General features: G+C 31.9%; 2 protein-coding genes and 1 non-coding gene across 4 annotated transcripts; 1 reads left to right on the top strand and 2 right to left on the bottom strand.

Annotated features, from left to right (window-relative positions):
• Positions 1-565: 565 nt before the first annotated feature.
• Positions 566-647, bottom strand: TRNAS-CGA (transfer RNA serine (anticodon CGA)). Its single transcript has one exon. It is a non-coding gene; the product is annotated as a tRNA-Ser (tRNA).
• Positions 648-1,902: 1,255 nt separating this feature from the next.
• LOC141453643 (uncharacterized) lies at positions 1,903-8,675 on the bottom strand. 2 transcript variants are annotated; one of them, XM_074127108.1, is made up of 5 exons: positions 8,403-8,644; positions 8,142-8,314; positions 5,145-5,239; positions 4,459-4,577; positions 1,903-3,604 (listed from the first exon to the last, which is right to left on the bottom strand). In XM_074127108.1, the coding sequence occupies exons 1-5, from the start codon at positions 8,552-8,554 to the stop codon at positions 3,511-3,513; spliced, it is 633 nt and encodes a 210-aa protein (XP_073983209.1). In that variant the 5' UTR covers positions 8,555-8,644; the 3' UTR covers positions 1,903-3,510. The 2 variants fall into 2 exon arrangements, with proteins under 2 accessions (XP_073983209.1, XP_073983210.1); XM_074127109.1 differs by lacking the exon at positions 4,459-4,577 and having other exon boundaries at positions 8,403-8,675.
• A 750-nt stretch (positions 8,676-9,425) lies between these two features.
• LOC141453646 (general odorant-binding protein 19d-like) lies at positions 9,426-19,006 on the top strand. Its single transcript, XM_074127112.1, has 6 exons — positions 9,426-9,581; positions 9,768-9,870; positions 11,700-11,752; positions 12,582-12,617; positions 13,806-13,923; positions 14,700-19,006. Exons 1-6 carry the CDS (start codon positions 9,537-9,539, stop codon positions 14,783-14,785), a joined length of 441 nt encoding a protein of 146 aa, XP_073983213.1. The 5' UTR covers positions 9,426-9,536; the 3' UTR covers positions 14,786-19,006.
• The last annotated feature ends 1,406 nt before the right edge of the window (positions 19,007-20,412 follow it).

Below are 20,412 nucleotides of genomic sequence, written 5' to 3'. Positions count from 1 at the left end.
ACCAAAATAGATCAAATATTTGATGGTCACTGATAAATTAAAAACAATCTCTACGGAGAGGTCTACAGATCTAAAATGATATGTTACCATCCAACCTGTAAAAAGATGATGAAAACCCAAAGGTAGAACATTATAAAGTTGCACATCATTACGTCAATGAAATGTTTTGTCCTCATCTCAGGAGCAGAATGATTCTGCGGGGAATAGGTAAGGAGAGAGTCTGAGGCCCATAATATCTTCTAGTCAAATGAACATATACCTGCTATTGAATCGTTTGAAATCTCAAATCACATGAATCGACTTAAAGAAAAGAAAAAAGAAAACGCAAGTTCTCAATTAAAAATAATTTATTTACAAATAAAAACGTTATAAAACAGAACAGAAACTGATAATTGCACGTTTGTTTCGTGTTCATCGCCAATGCAATGCGTCTTAAGTTTTGATGTTGGACATAAATAATAAATTAAGACCATTAAGAAATAAAACTTAAAACTTAACTTGGAAAATAATTCACAGAAAGTATTACAATAAATATAAACAAAAAATAGAAAAAAAAAAAAATGAACGCTGCGGACAGGATTCGAACCTGTGCGGGCATAGCCCATTGGATTTCGAGTCCAACTCCTTAACCACTCGGACACCGCAGCTTTCAATATGGCCTCGCACACGCTTTTCATTGTGAACTAGTTTGTTATTTTCGTATTTACATATTTACTTTTTTCCCATACTAGATTATATTATCTCTTTAACAAAAACTTACAGTTTAAAATGTTAAGTATAAGGGTTGATTAAACGCCAAAAGGTACACAAATCAGCTAGTACCCAACATTTCATTGATATTATTTTAAGTAATTTTACTACATTAATTTTCATTAATATTTTTTTGAATTTATTAGATGTTTCACAGACCCTTATGCTGGCCATTTTAATCTACAAAATATTTGTTCAAGTAGAACACCATTTAACTTAGAATGACTGTAATAAGATAAATAAGATATGCATATTTTTATGACAGCTAACATAATTATTCCAGTATTTTACTATAAGTAAAATTAGAGGGACTACATTAAATTACAATTGAGAAATGAATAATTATTGTTGAATAATTTACTTGATATTACCTACGCGTTATTTGTGCTCACAAATACTTCGGAAAGACGAATTCTAGACTGAAATATTGTTTTAAATCCGTGATTCAAATTTAAATAGTAGCCGACTCTGCCTTTGTCTTTTTTTACTTTAACGTGCATGTACATACATACGATATATGTGACTATTCAGAATAAAGAGCATAATAAAGATAAATCAGAAGAATAATTTGGAATAAAGCTAAAATAAAGTACCTATTTAATTACGAAAATATAATATACATTTTATCATAATTATAACAAAAAAATAAAATATTATGAATGAACGAAGGGAAGGGATTAGCTATGCGGTTAGCATATTGGATTCCCACGTGGAGGTTCCGGATTCGAATCCAGCTGCTGACCCTTAGATTTTCTCTTTCTAAGAGCTTCTTACAGCTCACTGTCCGGGTGATGGACAGAGTTGTCTGTAACGAGAGAACACTGTCCGGAGGCCGGCAGTGCACTGAAAAAAGCTCCGGGCGCCAATAACCTTGATGTTGACGCGACTTAAATCATAAAAGAAAAGAAAAAGAAAATGAATGAACTGGCCAGCATAAGGGTCTGTGAAACATCTAATAAATTCAAAAAAATATTAATGAAAATTAATGTAGTAAAATTACTTAAAATAATATCAATGAAATGTTGGGTACTAGCTGATTTGTGTACCTTTTGGCGTTTAATCAACCCTTATACTTAACATTTTAAACTGTAAGTTTTTGTTAAAGAGATTTTTGTACCTTTTGGATAGATTTTCTTTTTTGTATGTTTTGCAAAGTTACATATCTGCTTTTCAGATTTTATTAAAATTGGGAATAATAAATTTAATTTTATCATTATAACCTGAAAAGGTGTTAAGTCGGAGTTACTACCACTGGACAGATCTTTTTAAAGAATGATTATATTTGCGGTCCCCAAACCATCCTCAATAACAATTTTTTTGAGAAAGCGTTTTGAATAAAATAGGAAGGTAATTTGTACGTAAATAGCAAAATTAAACTGCGATTTCAGTACTTCCCTTTAAGAGGAGTAAGAAAAATAAACTGCGATTACAGTACTTCTCCCTAAAAGGCAAAGAGGCAAAGATTTTGAATCGAACTACAATTCATTGATGAAAATCGGTTCACTCATTGAAAATTTTAACGATTGCAATACTTCCTCTTAGTAGGTGTAAGAGCATGATGGCACTTCACAGCCACGTAGAGGAGCTTTAACCACTTCTTCTTACTAAATTTTATCAAAATCGGACTAACCGTTATAGAAATATTGGTAATAATAGTTTTAGAAAGGGCCTTACTTGGGTGGGGCAAACTCCCCTCCTTATGAGGCACAGCGTCGAGACTTTTAAAGTGCAAATCTGTACAAAATTTCGATTCGAATGACACTTTATTCATGAAAATCGGTTTACGTTTCGATAATTTGAAACGATTGCTATACTTCCCCTTAACAAGTGTAAGAGCAGATCGTCGCTTTAATGTTAGGTAGGGGAGCCCAAACCCTGTCATCCTACCAAATTTTATCAAAATCGGGCTAAGATTTACAGAGTAATTAATGATAATAATTTTGGAGGGGGCCTTACATAAAAGGGGCTAACTCCTCTCCCATTCCATGTACAGCGTCGCGACCCCCAAAAGGCACATCTACATAAAATTCCGAATCGAATGACATCTCATTCATGAAAATCGGTTCACGCGTTTAGGCGCTACGTTGTTTACAAAAAAGGTAACAACAACAAGAAGAACAAGAAGAACAAGAACAAGAACATTTTTTGAAAATGCCGTTTTTGCTCATTTTGAGCATCTTTTTTCTCAATATCTATCAAATCTAGCTTGTTGCAAAAAAATTACAGTCATAAAGGAGGATTTGCCCTATATTTTAAAGAAAATTTGGGAATTTTATCTTTTATAGAAAAAGAGAAAAAAATTGTCAAAGTTGGGTGTTTTTAAACCTAACGCTTTTTCGTGCAGTTTTTGATGATCAACCCTTATACAACTGTCCTACCGGACAGTTTTAATTTACTTCAGATGTATTAAAGCTAACAATAAATATAAAATTTTTATTTAATTTTCTAAATTTAATGAATTACAAATTAAATAAAAATGTTTTCTCAATTTATAAATTTAAATGCAAATGGATCATTTCACTTCTATCCCAAATAAATTAAACCTTAGCATGCATTAAAATAAGAATTTACTAATATATTTCAGTTTATAAATAATTCTGAAAAATGCATATTGTTGAATTTTTCGAAGACAAATTGCACAATAAAATTAAATTCTTTTTACGCTATCTCAATTCGAAATTAAAATTTCATCCATTTCATACTTTTCGCTAAAAAATTAATCTTTTAGATATAATTTTGTGTATACATTATAAATAACTTCTAGTTGTGATATCTGGATACTAGAGCCGCGCTATCTCTGATACTGGCCGTCCTTTTTCTATTGTAAATCTCCCCTGGTTTCAACGTCCTCAACCTACAGCAAAGTAAATAATAATATTAGTGCTGATGACTATGGCAATACTAACATTAAATGCATGGTTGGTTTCGTTGAACACGATAACATCGATGATTTTGTCCAGAATACTGTGTTTATTTGGTGTAGTTGAGAGCGGTTCGTATTACGATCCATTCACTTACTGTTGTTAAAGCTTCCTTTAGATAGTTCCAGCTTCAAAATTTATATCACATAGTACCCCTGAAGTACGTGAGACATTTTATGTCCGAAAGTTTTTTTTTTATATCACTTTCTTTTACTCTACTAGCAGGAGAAAGTGTTACTGTATCATGCACAATTTCTATTTTTATACTTCTCCAGAAACATCCGTTTTAAGCTTCCCTGGATGAAATTTGAAATTTTGCTTAGTTACTAACCAGAGTATACCACAATAAGGTTTAGTTTGGAATCTATCTATCTTTAAACTTGGTGTATCGTTAGTATTTACAGAGATCTTATAACTTTTCTTTTAAACTATTTTTCAGGTAAATTCGATTAACGGCACTTTTGGGAGAGGGGGTGGTTAGGTAACGATGAGAATGAGAATGTGTTAGTAGATCTGCAACATTTCCCTCGGGAAATTCGGTTAAGGGTAATTCTGTGAAAGAGAAAGAATAGATTTCCTTGAAAATGTCACTTTCTGAGTGTACTGACCTCTATCTCTTACGAATTGTTAAGGGCGTTAAATATGCTGCTAAAATCGAGTATGAAGAAATTCTAAAATCACTTGCAACCTTTCCGTTTTTTACTGTCAAGTGTTTCTAGGGAATGTTTGGACAATCTAAGTGCAGGCTCAAACAGCCACATAAATAAGCCTACACTAATGTACTTACAACACGGACTGGTTTGTCTTCAACAGACTTCTCGGATGGCTGGCTTTACTGGTAACATTAATCAATGCTGAATTCTCTACGTACTCGACCACCACTTTTTTAGGTCTGCTAGAGTTCTCCTATACACCAGGAAACAAGATAGTTTCAATCATTGTTATTATTATTAATTTTTCTTTTTGTAGCGCATCGGCTACCAAGGCTATTGACTTTTTTTTTTTAGTACTAGTATCCAACAAAGCACCTTGCTCCACCAAGAGATTCCAAATATGCTGATTTAATCTTATTTCTTTCAAATACTCGATAACATTTTTATTTTGATAATTAAATCATTATTAAAAACACTTAATAAACCTGATTTAACACTTTGGTTAATTAATTTAATTAATTCGTCTTATTGAAGCTTGATTAACTCAACAATAGGGAGACGGTGATTAAGTTGGTTCCAACACTCTTCTGCATTAGATTCTCGTAATCTCAAATCATATAGGAGACTAGGATTAAAAGAATACATTAAACTAGAATTATGCCACAAATAAACACAATATAAGAAGAAAATGAAAAGCACATTACACTTAGCATAAACATGTTTATCTTAGGAATACTGAAATATGAACAGCAAATTAATTTGCATAATTGGACAAATGTGAAGAATGATATAGATAATAAATATAGAACACAGATTTTACTTGCTCTCTCGACATCAGTTCTTCTGCCTGACGTTCCAACAGTAGGATGATCGCTGATTCCAACAGGCCGTCGTGCTGATCAATCATCTCTACCCCTTCAAATAGAAAAAATAAATCATTATTTGAATGAAATCCATCATTAAAAAGTAATTTAAATCTGATACAACATGTCAAACATTTAAAGCCTAATTAGAGTAATCTTAAAAAGAGAGTGAAATGCTTGTAAGAACCACTTCTTAATAAATTATTGCTATGATATTTAGTAGCCTACTTAATAGTGTGTAACACAGAATTTAGCATACTTAGTTTCAGAAAGTAACAATGATTTTTGCATTTAATATCTTCTTCGAGCTTTACAGTTATATAACAAAGTTATCAGAAAATGTCTTAATTCTAGGTAACAACAGAAACATTAATTTGCATTTGGGCATACTTCTTTTCAACGCAAAATACTATTTTAAGTAAAAAGAGACCAGGCTTTTCAAGATATACTGCCTCGATGTTCAGCGCATAAATACACTTTCTGTTGAAACATGTTGAGGATGTCTTACAAATATAATGTTGTCGGCTAGAATTGATTTGGACTTTTCACCTAAAATCTGTTTAGGTGAAATTATCCGGTTCATATTATTTTTATCACTCCAATTCACAAACTCAACGCTTAAATGTACTTGACAAATGTAAAGTTTCCTTCTGATAGCTTGGAAAGAGACAAATAAAATCCATTTAGACGATCTATTTGATCATCATCTTACGTAAAATTTTTATTTAGATAGGTAAGACCAACAAATTTTATTTATCTAGAATTGCTGAGAGTAAATTATTGAATAACTAAGCACTGCCTTGGTTAAAGGCCGGACATGGTGGTAGATACAATGCCATCTATTGCTGTTTGGTGGATAACACAATAACAGCATTTCTACGGCAGTTGGATGGTGCTGCCAAAAGAGTATTCGTCCAATTGGTGGTACCCTTCCCTCTAAAAAAAAAACTTTATTTTAGTAGCTCTTCAGAACTTTGTTCCCAAAAAAACGTCAAATAATTAGCCAAAAGACTAATTATTAGATTAATTCCATTAGGGTTTGTTTGACAATAAAAACACAGATTTTCCAGAACTATATTGTCATCACCGGACAGTGAGTTGTAAGAAGATCCAAGGAAGGTAATCTTCCCTTATTATTATCTTATCCTTGGAAATATTGAGAAGCGGTCAACAAATTTCTTTTTTTCTACCGACGTTTCGGTAAATTTATTGTCTTCTTCAGGGTAATTAAATGCAAACTTACACCCAGTGTATTTTTTAAAAAATAGAGTTATCATAGTAAATAATATGAGAAAATAAAAATGTGACAAAATCTATTTTCAAAAGTAATTTGGACCTGTATATATTGTATACATTAACTAGCATTTGGGGATGGAAACTGTTGGTTAACACTCACAATCGTAGATATAGTTTAAACAAATTAATTAATGGTAAAGCAATCAAAAATTAGACTAATTAATACATGCAGAAACCTATTTTGATAATTCTAAAATTTTTTATTTTCTTCTATATAATGTAATTTCCTTAATATGGGTAAAATCCGATCTGAGCCCTTATCATTATTATATTTGTCAGGGGGTTTTCAACATAATAAAATCTGGATTGATGTGTATAATAAATTTCCCAACATTAACTCCTCTTCTAAGATGGGTTTCAATGCTGGCGAGTGTATACAATCCCCATTGGTTTACAATAACATTTTAACTAGGTGTTCTCTTGATTAATTTCGGCCATCGATATTGGTATATCTTTCTCTTTATTCACTCTAGCCCTGTTGTTATCCATCTATTCTTTTAATTGATCAATTTTTTATTTTAGTTTCATAACATAATTGCTTCTTCAAACCAAAAATGTATCTCGAAATTCCTTTATGCTGAATAAATATTTCATTCAATTAATCAATTATTAGTAAATCATTCATTCCATTTAGCTTAGTAATTAAAGAACGTTAATGAATGATGCTAAACTGGTTGAGTTCGTATTTATAGAGGAGAACACAATCAGAGAAAGTAAAAAATTGTCATTTCTAATTTGTAGTTTCCAATATTAACTATATCGCTCACGGAACCATTGGTATGAAATTCTTTCCCATTAAGTGAAGCGTTCTGCAAAAATAATCATGTCTTCTATTCTCTATTTTTGGGTTCAAAAAAAATCACAATGTAATTGAAACTAATTAACAAAACTTCCAATGTTTGCAGGTGCTTTCAAATTTATTTAATTCTATTAAATTTCTCTTCTCCTCTGTGTTTAATCGAAAGGCTAGAATAAAGTCCCTTATAAGTGATTGTACTCGTACTTAATATACTATGAAAATGTTCAATGTTTATATTTAACGAAATTCTTATCCCATGATGTTTAGTTGATCCATGTTAGTGGTTCGATTTTGCACTCTGGAATTAAAGAGAGGCGTTTATTTTGAGAAACCTAATTATTCCGTAGACATAATTATATTACTGGAAAAGCCAATAAATCTTGAAGACTTATTTTCTGAAATACCCCATCATTCATAAACATATATTTCCTTAAATTACTTTTACATTCCTTATCCGGTCCACTTTAAAACGTTGCTTCCGTGTTGGTCATCACATTATTCCTGTCTTACCAACGGTATTGAATGAATTCAACGAAAGATTCTGCTAAAAATTGTTTACATTTTAGTTATTCTTTGTGCTGATAAATTATGACAAAGTTAATTCAATTTTCGATATTACAAACAAAAAGAAATACGTAGAATAGATCCTTGTATTTTTAAGCTAGTCTGATTCTGGTTCCTAATTTTGGTGGTGATAACAGGCTTTCTTTGGATATAATTCGTATAATTGTACATTTTTAGTTAATTAAGTTCCTACTTTAACTGATGCTAGAAATTGTCATTAAGCTTTAGTTTGAAACAAAAAAGAAAAATTTTCATATTTTTTTTTTTAAATACCTCTAAAAAGTAAAATATTCACCGTTAAATTTCAGATAAGCTCTGGTCTCTCTTTCAATTCTGGCAATATTGCAGGCTGATCTATCAACTCCAGGACGAAACTTGCACTGAAGAATGTCATCTAGCATCGTAATGTCATATTTAATAGTGTCCGCTAAACAGTCTACAATTGTATCCAATGGCATTTCACTTTTCCTGGAATTTTTAAATAATATTAAAAAGATTAATTCAAATAATTTTATTTTTATACATACTGCTTCTACTGTAAACTAGAGCTATTTACTTTTTCTTAAGAATATCAAGCCGTAATTGTGAATCCCACGATCTGTAGACTGTTGTTGCTGTGGTTCGTGCAGCCATTATTTGGAGACTTTTGTGTAAGGAATTCAAAGCTTTTTTATTATCTTCCAACATAATATCCAATCCGGGGAACATTTTATTACTTTATTGTTTTGAGTTTAACTTTTAGAAAATCAAATCAAGTTTAGCGCTGACAGAAGTTTTTTAACAGAGTTGCCAATATTTCTTAAGGTTTTCCTTTTATTAATCAGCGATATTTGTGTAAATTATTATGTGCTAAAGTATAATTTGTGAATTTAATTCAAGAAAAGTAATTACTTGTTGTAAGAATAATTTATATTTATGAAATAATAATAATTCTTATAATTATTAATATTTTGTTGGTTTCAGGGAGGGGCAGAAGTCACTAGCAAAATGACGAATATCAAGTATTACACTCTTCTCGAGAAATTACTTTTCATTAAACAAAAACTACAATGCTAATGACTTAAGACCATTACTCGAAGGCAGTCACTAGTTTATTATTGCCCCTGACATTATTGGATTCCATTTCGCCAATTGTGTTTTCATTTCACGTTTCTTAAGTGTTACTGTTAGTTTGATTGAGTAATTTGTAAATGACTCTGTTTATGCTCGAGTTTTTACATAAATAGCAACAAGAAAACATGATTTTCATTGTGTCAACTTTGAAAGAAATCTGTTAAAACTAAACTGTTTTCAGATCTATGAGCTCAATTGCTTAATTTTGCAATCTTATATTTTTCTGCAATTTGTCAGGCAGTAAAAAACATCCTGGAATAATCTGAAAAATCATTTAGAAAAATAACTTTGGAAACAATGCTTTAAAATCCGTGAAAAAGAGATATTATTCAAGATGTATTGGTTTAGTAAATTATTTAATATGTGTCAATGTCCTTGTTTTTGACAGCAGACTACTCTAGTACTTGCTCATGTGAACAGGAAAATATTACTAAGGCAGGATGTAGTAACAAACAACAATATATCTAGAAATAAACAAGGTTATCGCTGATGATTTTTGTTGTGGGCTGCTGTGTAGTGCTTACGTTATGATGGATGGTAATAATTATGCATTCATCAAACTAACTCCGTTTTGATCATGTCTGGTTCCCTGATAGCTTATATAACAGTTCTTTTTTTCTCTGTAAGTAATATTTGGTACATTATACAAGTCCCATGAATTATGTGAAATTACTATGCTGGACCAGCTAATATACTTTTAAACTTGATTGAAGTTCTGTGAACATTAAATTTAGAGATTATTTGTAATGCTTGCAAGAGCTTCTACTAATCACAATAAGCGTGATGTAGGTTTAATTTGTTTTTGCAGTGGATACAGAGTAGCGTTAATAGTGGTCGAGTGATTGTCATTCAGCAGCAGAGACCAGCTGATCTCCTCGGACTGTGCGCTCAGCAGAGTCACGCAACAAAAAGTAAACCTTTCTAATATATAAGCCACCTTGCACTGCTATCTGTAATTTTAATAAGATGTGCACTGTTTAGAGATATTAATGAAGTAATTAATTTGGTAAAAGAGCAATTGGTTCTATGAAATTAATATACGTGGATTACCTAATTTATCTATGTAATTTAATTTGAATTTGAAGATTAATGAACTTGCATTGTTTATCAGCCTCATTCTATTACAAAACTACCTAGTAGCTTACAATTACGAATTCGATTTTTTGCTTCAAATCTGTGATAAACATAATAGTAATGTGAGGATACACTCAAGTAATTCCAACCTCCCGGCTACTTTAAAACTGTAGTATGATCCTAAACGCTGTGGCATTTAAGTGCAATCAAGTGGCGGAGTCAGGCGTAAATCAAGTTGGGACCGAGTCCCCAAATCTGGTTAAAACCAATTTTTAAATAATAAAATTTATGAGAATAAATTAGGCATACTTCTACTTTCCTCACTATTGTATTAGAGCATTTTGATAAATTTCCGCCATCCTTTAATTATACGTACCGTTAAATAAGAGTTTTGCAATCTTTAAATTTCTGAACCTATGTTTGAACGTAGAATTTGCAGAAATGTTACTCAATATTCAGGTTCAAAATGTGGTGTGAACAGTCAGTCTCACACCCCCTTATGTTGTAACAATTCACTTGACATTCATCTTAAATTCTTCTTAACTCTCCTACGAAGTAAAATGTTACCTAATTTTGAAAAAATAAAAAATAATCAAATATCATTTTCGTTTTCTTTATCCTCCTTTAAATGTCTTGTTAGTGTTAAAAATGAGATCAGAAAGAAAGTTATCATATTCTGCATGGTCTTAAAACTCCTTAGAAAAAGCTGCTGCGGCGCTTCCAAGAAATTGTTTCTTCACTTTCTTAAGATCTTCAAATATTTACTTTGCTTTCTGTTATAACAGTCTGGGTAAATGTAGATTTCCATTTTGGAAATGAAATTGTAGTAAGAGGAATGCGAGAGAGATTCATTCTAGATTTTTGCTTTTTTAGGCAAGGAAAATATTCCGATCATGGCAAATTTTGACTTAGTTTTTACCTGAAATATCCGGTAAATATATCAAGGCTTCTGAGCCTGAAAAAGTGATTTTTAAAAAGTTTGTGGGTACAGAAATATCACGAGAAGCTGAAAATCTATATTGAGTTTAGATTCTGCCAGGGCAACTGGCAGCATTCAAAATCCTTGAACCGGTTCATACTCATCATATTTACTCAGATTGTAAATTACAAAATTAAAAAAAAAAAAAAGCTTTGTCCACCCGTTGTACTTTTGATGATGAAAAGCTTTTATTTGGAACATTTTCCCGGGAGAACTTTTGAGAACGGGGTGGTGGGGACAGGCTTTCTTCTAAGGAGCATTTAAGGTAAGCTTTTGTTTCCTTCACACCATAAAGAAGGTTAAAATGTTGCAAAATTTCACAACCTCAATTACCACTTTATTGATGGATTATTTATTTTTCAAGAACTTCTTAAAATAGCTTTAACTATTCCAGCTATTCTATTTTCGTTGAACTTTTATTTAAGGCGCGTCAACATCTTGGGAATGTGTTACCCTGCATTATTCAATGGGGTTTTCACATGTCTTGAGATATTTTTTTCTTCGAAAATGTTTTAAATTTTCTCTAAACTTTATTTTTATTTCAAAAAATTTTCATATCAATAATTTTTCTGTTCGCTTTGGACATTTTGAGGGAGTAAAAATATTTCTGTAAGTGAACAACTCAAGAATTGTAGCAAGAGGAACTCCTGTGAGTCACACCAGATTTATGCTGTTTATTGCTCTTAGGTGACGTGGCCAGTTTGAAGAAAAAGGACATTCCAACCACTGAGAAAGGAAAGGTAGGTAGATACTTCTTACTAAGTATGCATTTCTTCAAATTCTTAATTTCTGTGCTTAATTCATCTTCAAGATTTATTCTTATTCAAATTTTGACTTTGGTAAAAGTGGTGATAGAAACGTTGGAAATTTACTATAAATGCATGTGAAGTTCTTATCTTTGTTATTGGATGAAACTATGGAGTGAAGAAAAACCTTATTCATTATGCTTTACCGCGAAATTTCTATTGTCTGGCACTTAGGATCTGACGCGTCTTCAAATAATAAATTGTCGCCACATATTTCGTGTGATGAGCCAACACCAGATTCGCGGGACCTCATTGTTAAAAATTCGATTGTGCGTTTAATATCCAAAAATAAATTTGAATTATCGTCGATTTTTAATTTTTTTTTAATGATCTTAATGTGGTTTGGTTCATTGATAAAATGAATGCATTTATTTAAAAAGTTGCTTCGTGCCATAAATCATCTCTATAATTTTGATTTATAAAAGTTTTGTCACTTATCGACAATTATCTCAGAGGCATCGATTTAGGTGGTTTTAAATTTGTTTTGTTGGAGGGGACGTACACTGCGAGCTACATACATTCCTGAGTCCCAAGTTTTTTTTTTGCCACGTTCAACGAATTAAGGAAAACGAGGTTATGAGCCTAGGATAGAGGATATATGTATTATGGTATGATATAGAATTATTATAGATACGAGCCTTGGAGGAAGTGAACACTGTCTAGTTCATATGTATAAGACTGGCGGCTATTGTACGAGAAATAGCTTGCAGAGTATACAAGAAATGTTGGCTGAGTAATAAAGTTATGTTAATTTTGATTTCAGTGCTTGCTGGCTTGTGTGCTTAATCGCAGAGAGGTGGTGAGTCCATGTTTCTCTAAGTTTACCCACTCCATTAGCGCTGTTGCAGTTTAGTAGTAACGTGCACAGTTTTAGAGTTAACTTACAAGTTTGTTGATGTTTGCAGCACAAAAAAATTAATTGTTTGCAGTTTTGGGTAATCTTAAGTTTGTCTCAATTGAAAATGTCTCTTTATTTCTCTTTTACAGTATTTTTTCTATTTCCTGGAAAAAAGTTCCAGACTTTCTTAATCTCTTAGATAAGACCACCTTTGTGGGCAAAAATTTAACGGAGGAGAGGTGAAATTCAGCTACCTGGAAATACATATTTCAGGAAGCACTCTAACTGAGCAAATCCATTTTTTTTTTCCTAGAGGAAGTTCTTACATTTAGAAGAGGTGCAGATCGTGTTAGTACTTCCTGCAAACACTTTTATAGGACACTGTATGATCTGTGACGATTCCGAGGGATGGATCTTTGACCCTGACAATAAATGACCAGCACCACTTCAGCATTTATCAATTGCTCTCTCAAGTTTCAGATGTCCAATTTCAACTGGATATAAAAACTAAGTTTAATAGTATGTTAGTCATTTGGGCTTGAACCTTCGAATGTAAGTTAGGTCCTGATTGGCATACGGAAGATCCAGACCCTTCGCAAAAAGTCATTTGAAGAATGGACAATGGCTAAATAGCAGGGATGTGGTGCCCATCATTTTAAGCAAAACCTGTAATCAAGAAATTTATTGCAGACAAATAATAGTTCTCTTGCACAGAGTCGATCAATACCGATAAGCTGATCTCTAACTCTCTTTCAAAGTGCCTAACATATGCCATAATATACTACCTTAGTCCTAACAGAACCAGAGAAGAGATAACGAAATAATGCCAAATACTGATTATCACCATGATAGCACATGCTTTTTTATAATACAAGTATTACTCACGGTTCTTGAGGAATACAAATTTGACAATATCTGTATAAAAAACTGTTTATGCTCAATGAATATTTCTTACATGTAATACATTCATTGTTACCTAAGTTAGTTTGCGCACTCGAAGATGTCAATTTTTTTATATATCAACTTTTTATTTTAGAGTAATATTTAGTGATGTTATTATTGCAGTACTTTAGTGAGACTATTGTAAAGTGTTAAACTATCCATAAGTAAAACAGAATAAAATTATACTAACACTGTTTGAATTTTTAGATGAAAAAGGGAAAGTTCAATTCTAAAAACACCATGAAAATCGCTCACAAAGCTTATCCCAATGATGCAGAGAAAATCAATAAAGTAATTGAAATCCTGGACTCCTGTGGCACTAAAGGTAAGTTCTCATTTAGATAATTGTTTTTTTATCAGATCGCTTTTTTGTCCTTTCAGTAGGAAACAAAACTAATTCCTTAAATTTGATTAACACTTTAAAGCAACAATAACGATTTAAATAGTATTCAAAATTTAAAAGTGATACAATGTTTTAGAATAAGAAAACTTATTATAGAACTGAATTTTGAAACATGAAGAAAAGACAGGATTTCGTTTGCCCTTAATGCACTTTGGAAACAAAATTTACCATTTTATCTGTGGTTATCCTGTCCTAAATAAATTTATAAATAATTATGTTGGAAAAATTTAGAATTTGAGATCAATTTTGATTTATAACCTCAGTTGTAACTTTCGTGTGCAAAAGTTCCACTACCTTTTGTGCTAATAGCCCCCAGTGTTGTCTTTAGCTACTGAAGTGCAGGGCCCATTTAATAAACTGTTTTTCATTTTTTATTCAGTTGTTTCTTGCATGTTTTTTAGAAAGAGATAAAATTAAAAAGAAATAAGTTTTTATTAGTATTATGAATGAGAATTTAATTGATATTAAAAATGAAAACGATAAATAGATTTACTAAAATAAATAAAAAATGAAAACAACCAGCTAATGAAAAAATCATAATCCTCAATTTAAAAATAAATTTGGTGATCCACGGCACTAGTAAAATTAGTTTCCAAAAGAATTTTAAGTTAATTTAATGCTCAGCTAAATGAAAAAAATGGTAGGGTAGTTACACCTAATCTAATGTTAGTAATTATGTTATGTCCGTCATGTTGCAGTGAATTCAGAGAGTAACAAATGTGAACTAGCTTATCAACTGGCCCATTGTACCACAGCCTTGTCAGAGAAAATCAAACTCCTGTAGAATCGTAAATGGTTCACCACACAATACATATACAGTGACTCCCATTAATATTGGGACAGTACATACAGAAGTTCAAAATTGACGAGAATTAAAAGTGGCACCCATTTATTCAAATTTTTATAAATTCATTTCATTTTATAATTACTATTAATTAAATAAAAACTATTTAAATAAGTACATAAAAATGTTTTGGTAGATTAAAAAAAAATATATATAATAATAAGTGCAAATTCTACCTCTCATAAATATTGGGACACTATTATAATTTATAGTTTGTCCAAGGTTTTGCCCGAATATTTATACAATTGGTAAATATATACCTTAAGCATATATTCAATATGAAATTAATAATTAAATTAGTTTATATAAATCAAGCCAGGTGTAACATGTCGCACAAAAATACAAATACAACGATTGAACAAAGAAAAATTGTAATTTCTTTGCACAAAGACAATAAAAAGTGTTAGAGAGACGGAAAAACTGATCGGACCTAAAACATCTACTGTGTGGAACATCATTCAGCGTTACCAAAAAGAAAAAGAACTGTTTCAATCCCACAAAAAGGCCGTCCTCGACTGCTCTCTGAGAGAGAGCAGCAGAGAGCAGCGTTATATTTTAAAAGAATTAGAAAAGATCACCGACTTAGTGCTCCAAAACTTCTATGTGAAATTTTTGACATGTTCAGAGAGCAAAAATGGAGCAGAAACTGTTCGGAGAGTGCTAAGAAAATACGACTATCATGGTAGAGTAGCCTGGAAGAATCCTTTTGTCAGTAAGATAAATCGTGCTAGTTGTGAAATTTGCCGAAAAATATTTTAATGAAAATAGTGAATTTTGGAATGATATACTCTAGCGATGAATCAAAATTTAATATTTTTTAGCCTGATGGAAGGGATATGGTCTGGAGGAAAGCGAATGCTGAACTCGAAAAGAAGAATTTACAGCCAACTTTAAAGGGTTTTAAAGCTGCACCACCGGGTGGAGGTGGGTCAGTTATGGTTTGGGGCTAGATGTCCGCATCAGGATTTGGAGAATTAATGTTTGTTGATGGAGTGATGGACAAAATGGTTTATAGTAATATATTAAAAAATAATTTGAAAAAAATGCCCAAAAATTGGGTATTTTAGGGTCTTTTAAATTCTACCAAGCGAACGACCCCAAACCTACGGCTTGGGTGATACGCCAGTGACTGTTATATAATTGCCCAAAAGTATTCCAAACCTCTCCGCAGTCTCCAGGTCTTAATCCCATTGAAGATTTATGGCAATATTTAGCTAGTGATTTAAGTAAACGAGTAATATCTAACAAAAATGAATTAAAACGATGTTTCCTGGAAGAATGGGAAAAAAACACCACCTGAATTAACCAAAAACTTGTTTCACCTATGCCTGATCGTTAGAGGGCTATTGTAAGTCAAAAAGCAATTATTAAATTATTACCAACCAAATATTAAATAGTAGGAGATTTTAAATATTGAACAATTAAACTCTAGCACTTCTGGTGTCCCAATATTTTTGAGAGCCTTATTTCACACTTTTTCAAAAAGTGCTACCTAACAGTTTGGAATTTCATCGATTTATACTTATATATAATTTATACAGATGTTGCTAATGTTATTAAAAAAAAAAAAATTCCAAACTTTTGTATGTTGTTTTCATTTTCCTTTTAAATCATTTTGTAATAGGTGTGCCAATATTAATGGGAGTCACTGTATATATTTGACTAAACAATGGCTTTTCCGTGTATTCAATATATCACAATATTACAATCAATTTGGAATAACTCAAAATCACAGAAACTTATTGTTAGAATCGTACTTACGGTTAAGAGATTTCTTTCAGGCTTGAAATCCTAGGAATTCTTTTAATGCCTTTTCTGTTAATAATGGTTTATTCTTTTGTGTTTTCAGTGGTGTTTACATTCAACACATTTCTGGTAGAACAGTGAAGTTTACCGAGATTAACTGAGCCCTTCTCGCCTTAAAGATTGCTACTTTTAGCTTAGGTCCTTTCATACTACTTTAGTATCTAGTCCCTAATCTTCCACGATAACCACTTCGAAATGTCGTAATTTTTTCGAAGCAATCGCTTGTATTGCGCCTGTAAGTAGGACATGCTGCCGTACAGTGGAATTAAACTAAGACGAACAATGTGGTTGTAGCAGGTTCATGAAGGCGAATGAATGTCCTTGTTGTTAAAGAATCACTCTGAGATATTTTAGTATTGGCTTCTACGACTTATCTTAGCGCTCTATGTAGGTTGCATACATTTAGATATGTAACTTTTAACCGGATGATTTTGGTAGAAAAATTCTGAGAGAGGGTAGGAGGACGCTCCATTTTCTAAAGTATAATTTCAGCCTCTTTTGCTAATTCTGTATTGTTGGTCAGAATTCTTATTCCGAATTTACGAAGAAATGTGTGAGTTAGAATTGCAGGCGAAAAATGTCGTGCAACGTTTCACTCCAGATGTTTTTGTTTTTGAGCTATCCTGTTTTTAAACGGTACCGCAAAGATGTTTCCGGTAAAAACTGAATTTTAAAGATTTGTAAAGCCTTCATTAATTCCTCAAAGCAGAAGTAAAACGCTCTTATAGTTTAAAATTAGGTCATAATAATCGTGTAAGAATGAAAAAAAAAATGAGAATTGGTGTAGGAGAGTGCACACAGCCTGACCAAAGTAGTCACGTAGAATTGAAGTTGGTACAAAACTCTTGAGAATATTAAAGAAGGAGTAAGCTCTGTACAGAGGATATAAGCATTAAGAAGTTAGACTTCCCTTGCCTTTTCTGTTATTGGCTATAAAATTTTATATTTTCTTTGTACAACTTTCTTCACTAGAGATAAAAAGAAAGTGTTTGCTCTCTGTCTGGGAAAGAAGCGAAATTTAGCCCAGTTACACAGCTTTAACTAATGATAGGTCTCCTATGGGAATCTAGGTTCTATTTTAGATTTGAGAGAGGGAGCCCTCTCTGCTGGTCTTCTCTGATTCATTCTTCCTGTCAATAAATTAAAGTTTCCGGAAACCCAAAATACTTTCAATCAGTTTCCATAAATTATTTTTATTATTAGGGTGCATCAAAACCCTGGTTTTTGGCTCTTTTATTTTGAGGAATATTAAAAAATAACTAACCATTTCTTTCCTCCAAGAGTAAACTATTGATATTAAACTGTTTGACCCGTCTTTGTACCAATAATTCAATTCCTGTTCGGTATTCCTGTTCTACCGTAGTTCCTGCTTTCAATTCCACCGCAGTAAAATTTTGTTCTCCGCACAAAATGAGCGAGTAGTCTGGGTTTATGAGCCAGGTTGGGGAGAGACGATCAACTATTAATTTCTGAATCGTGCTGTTGCGGATTTTTTCTTTTTAGTTCTTTTCCGCCATGTGAAATTAGCTATTTATGTGAGATAAATGTTTAAAATTGATTTATTGGATCCTGTGTCTTTAGGTTCTTCTTTAGCTTCGCACTGTTTACCAAACTAAAGGAAATTAACGTACTCATTACTACCATTTTTATTATTTAGTTATTTTATTAGCTTTGTTAGTTAGTTTGTTTCAACTTCCTGCAAAACTTCTAAGTTTGTGTTAATAAACAGTTTTTATTACAATTGAACATAACTTAAAAATATTGAATATCAAAAAACTGAAATTGAAAATACAATTATAATTTAAGTATTGGAGTTAATGGATGCCGACTTGTGGAGATAGAGGACTGACTGAGTTCTTGTCACAAGACGGTGTAATGACTTGTGTGAAGAGGGTCGACTAGTAGCGGTTCGGCGACGTTCAATAATAAAATAGAGGGCCTCTCTCTATTTCTCAACGGACAAGAAAATGAGTATTCCCTAGTTGACATGTTTTATGTAACAGCACTAGAACCTCTCTGTCAGTGTTTATTTGAACTAGTGGCCAGCTCGCTACTTGACCACAATTTTAATCTTTCAAGCAATACCATATATATCTACTGCTCTACTCAATTTTCATTTTCTTCTTCACACTCTAAACAGAGCTCTAATGTCTATCTAAAGAGCTCTCCCTCTTTTATTTAATTTTTAGAAATCTGGCGCGAACCCTTACACGAAATGTTTCTTACAATTTTCAAAGTTAAACGTTTCTTTAAACTTGGGAATTTTACTAAATTTTAGCTGCACAACAATGAAATAGGCAAGGTTAGACTCTCCTCGTAGCACCTACTGAAAGTCAATTGTAGTGAAATGAATTGCTACCCAAATGAGTGCACTCACATCTTCTCTCTATCTAGGTGCAATTCTAGGCGCGTCATTGGCACCTAGAGCTTTCCATAACCGTATATTCAACTGTAAGAGGCTTCTAAGAAGAGGGCAGACAGACTGGGGATCTCCGTGTGGGAATTCACCAAATCTTACTCTAAAACTCTAAAATTTTACCAACTTTTTTAAAAAGTGAAAGTATACACCTCTTCGAATCAGAGTGACAATAGTAGATACATTCTGTCTAAGATTTCTTGAATTGTTCTCTTCAGGAAGATTCCTTGCTATTTTTTCCATTTCTTGAACTTGTTGAAGCTTTTCTTAAAATATGAAACGGCACTTTAGACTCCCCAAACTTCCAGAAATAGTTGTTTCTCTTGATGGTCGTTTTGCTCTATATAAAGTTCAGTGTAAAGTGGTGGAATCATTTTTTAGAAAAATTAAAAAACAATAAAGATCTCAGAATTCAGTGCTTTTAGCAAAACGAGCAGATCCAAATTTCCTCAGTAGCTGAGTTACTCAGGTACAGACTCTCTCATTCGAAATTGAACAAAGAACAGCAAAGATAGAATGGATAACATTGTTGTTCACTATGAGATGGACTTAATGCTTGATCGAAATAAGTACGCAAAATTTTGGAAAAATAAGCTTACAGATCAGTCTTTCCGTTGGGTTATCTGTCAATTTTAACTTCTCTAAAACGTTAGGTCACTATATTTGTTTATGCATTTTATATTTTAATGCATTTTTAACTTTCAGTGCAAATTTTTATTATCTTTGTTTGAAAACTTTGAAATAATTTTGTTTGCAATGCAAAAATTAGTTTTTAGCAAGTAAGGGTAGGCAGGTTAGGTTAGGTAGATTAGGTTTGGTTAGGTTAAATTTATTTTTTATGTTGATATGTATTTCTTTTATTTGTAGATTTGTTTTTTGTGTTAATTTGCTTCGATTTCGATGTTGAGTGAACATCAAGTGTATTGTAATTTTTACATCTGATTTAGTATTAGAAATAGTATTAAATAGTATTGCATTGATTTTTGTAAATTAGACATTGTATGTACATCTTTATATTTTTTCGAAGTCACAGACTATTACATATGATTACTACTTAAAAGTGTTAAACATTTTGTGTTTATATAGTGTAATGGTCTGTGGTAAAAATGCACCCCAATGTGTTGCGAGTTCATATTTAAAATAAAAAACTCTAAACAAATTTTTATTTTAGTCTGCCCAAAATATTATGTTCTTTTGAATAATTATCATCACACACATGCGCACTTCTAAATAGAGAAAGTTTTAGTCGGTGCGCTACTGTAATAAACTAAATCAATTCTGAATTCGTCTTACAGTAGAACGCAGAGCAAAAATAGCACTTTGTGTACAAAAAAAAAGTAAATAA

Source organism: Rhodnius prolixus, unplaced genomic scaffold (genome assembly GCF_049639745.1).
Source record: "Rhodnius prolixus isolate KJV_2025 unplaced genomic scaffold, Rpr scaffold_3, whole genome shotgun sequence".
NCBI lineage: Eukaryota > Metazoa > Arthropoda > Insecta > Hemiptera > Reduviidae > Rhodnius > Rhodnius prolixus.
Note: the sequence above shows the minus strand (reverse complement) of the source record. Positions and strands in the feature narration are given on the sequence as shown.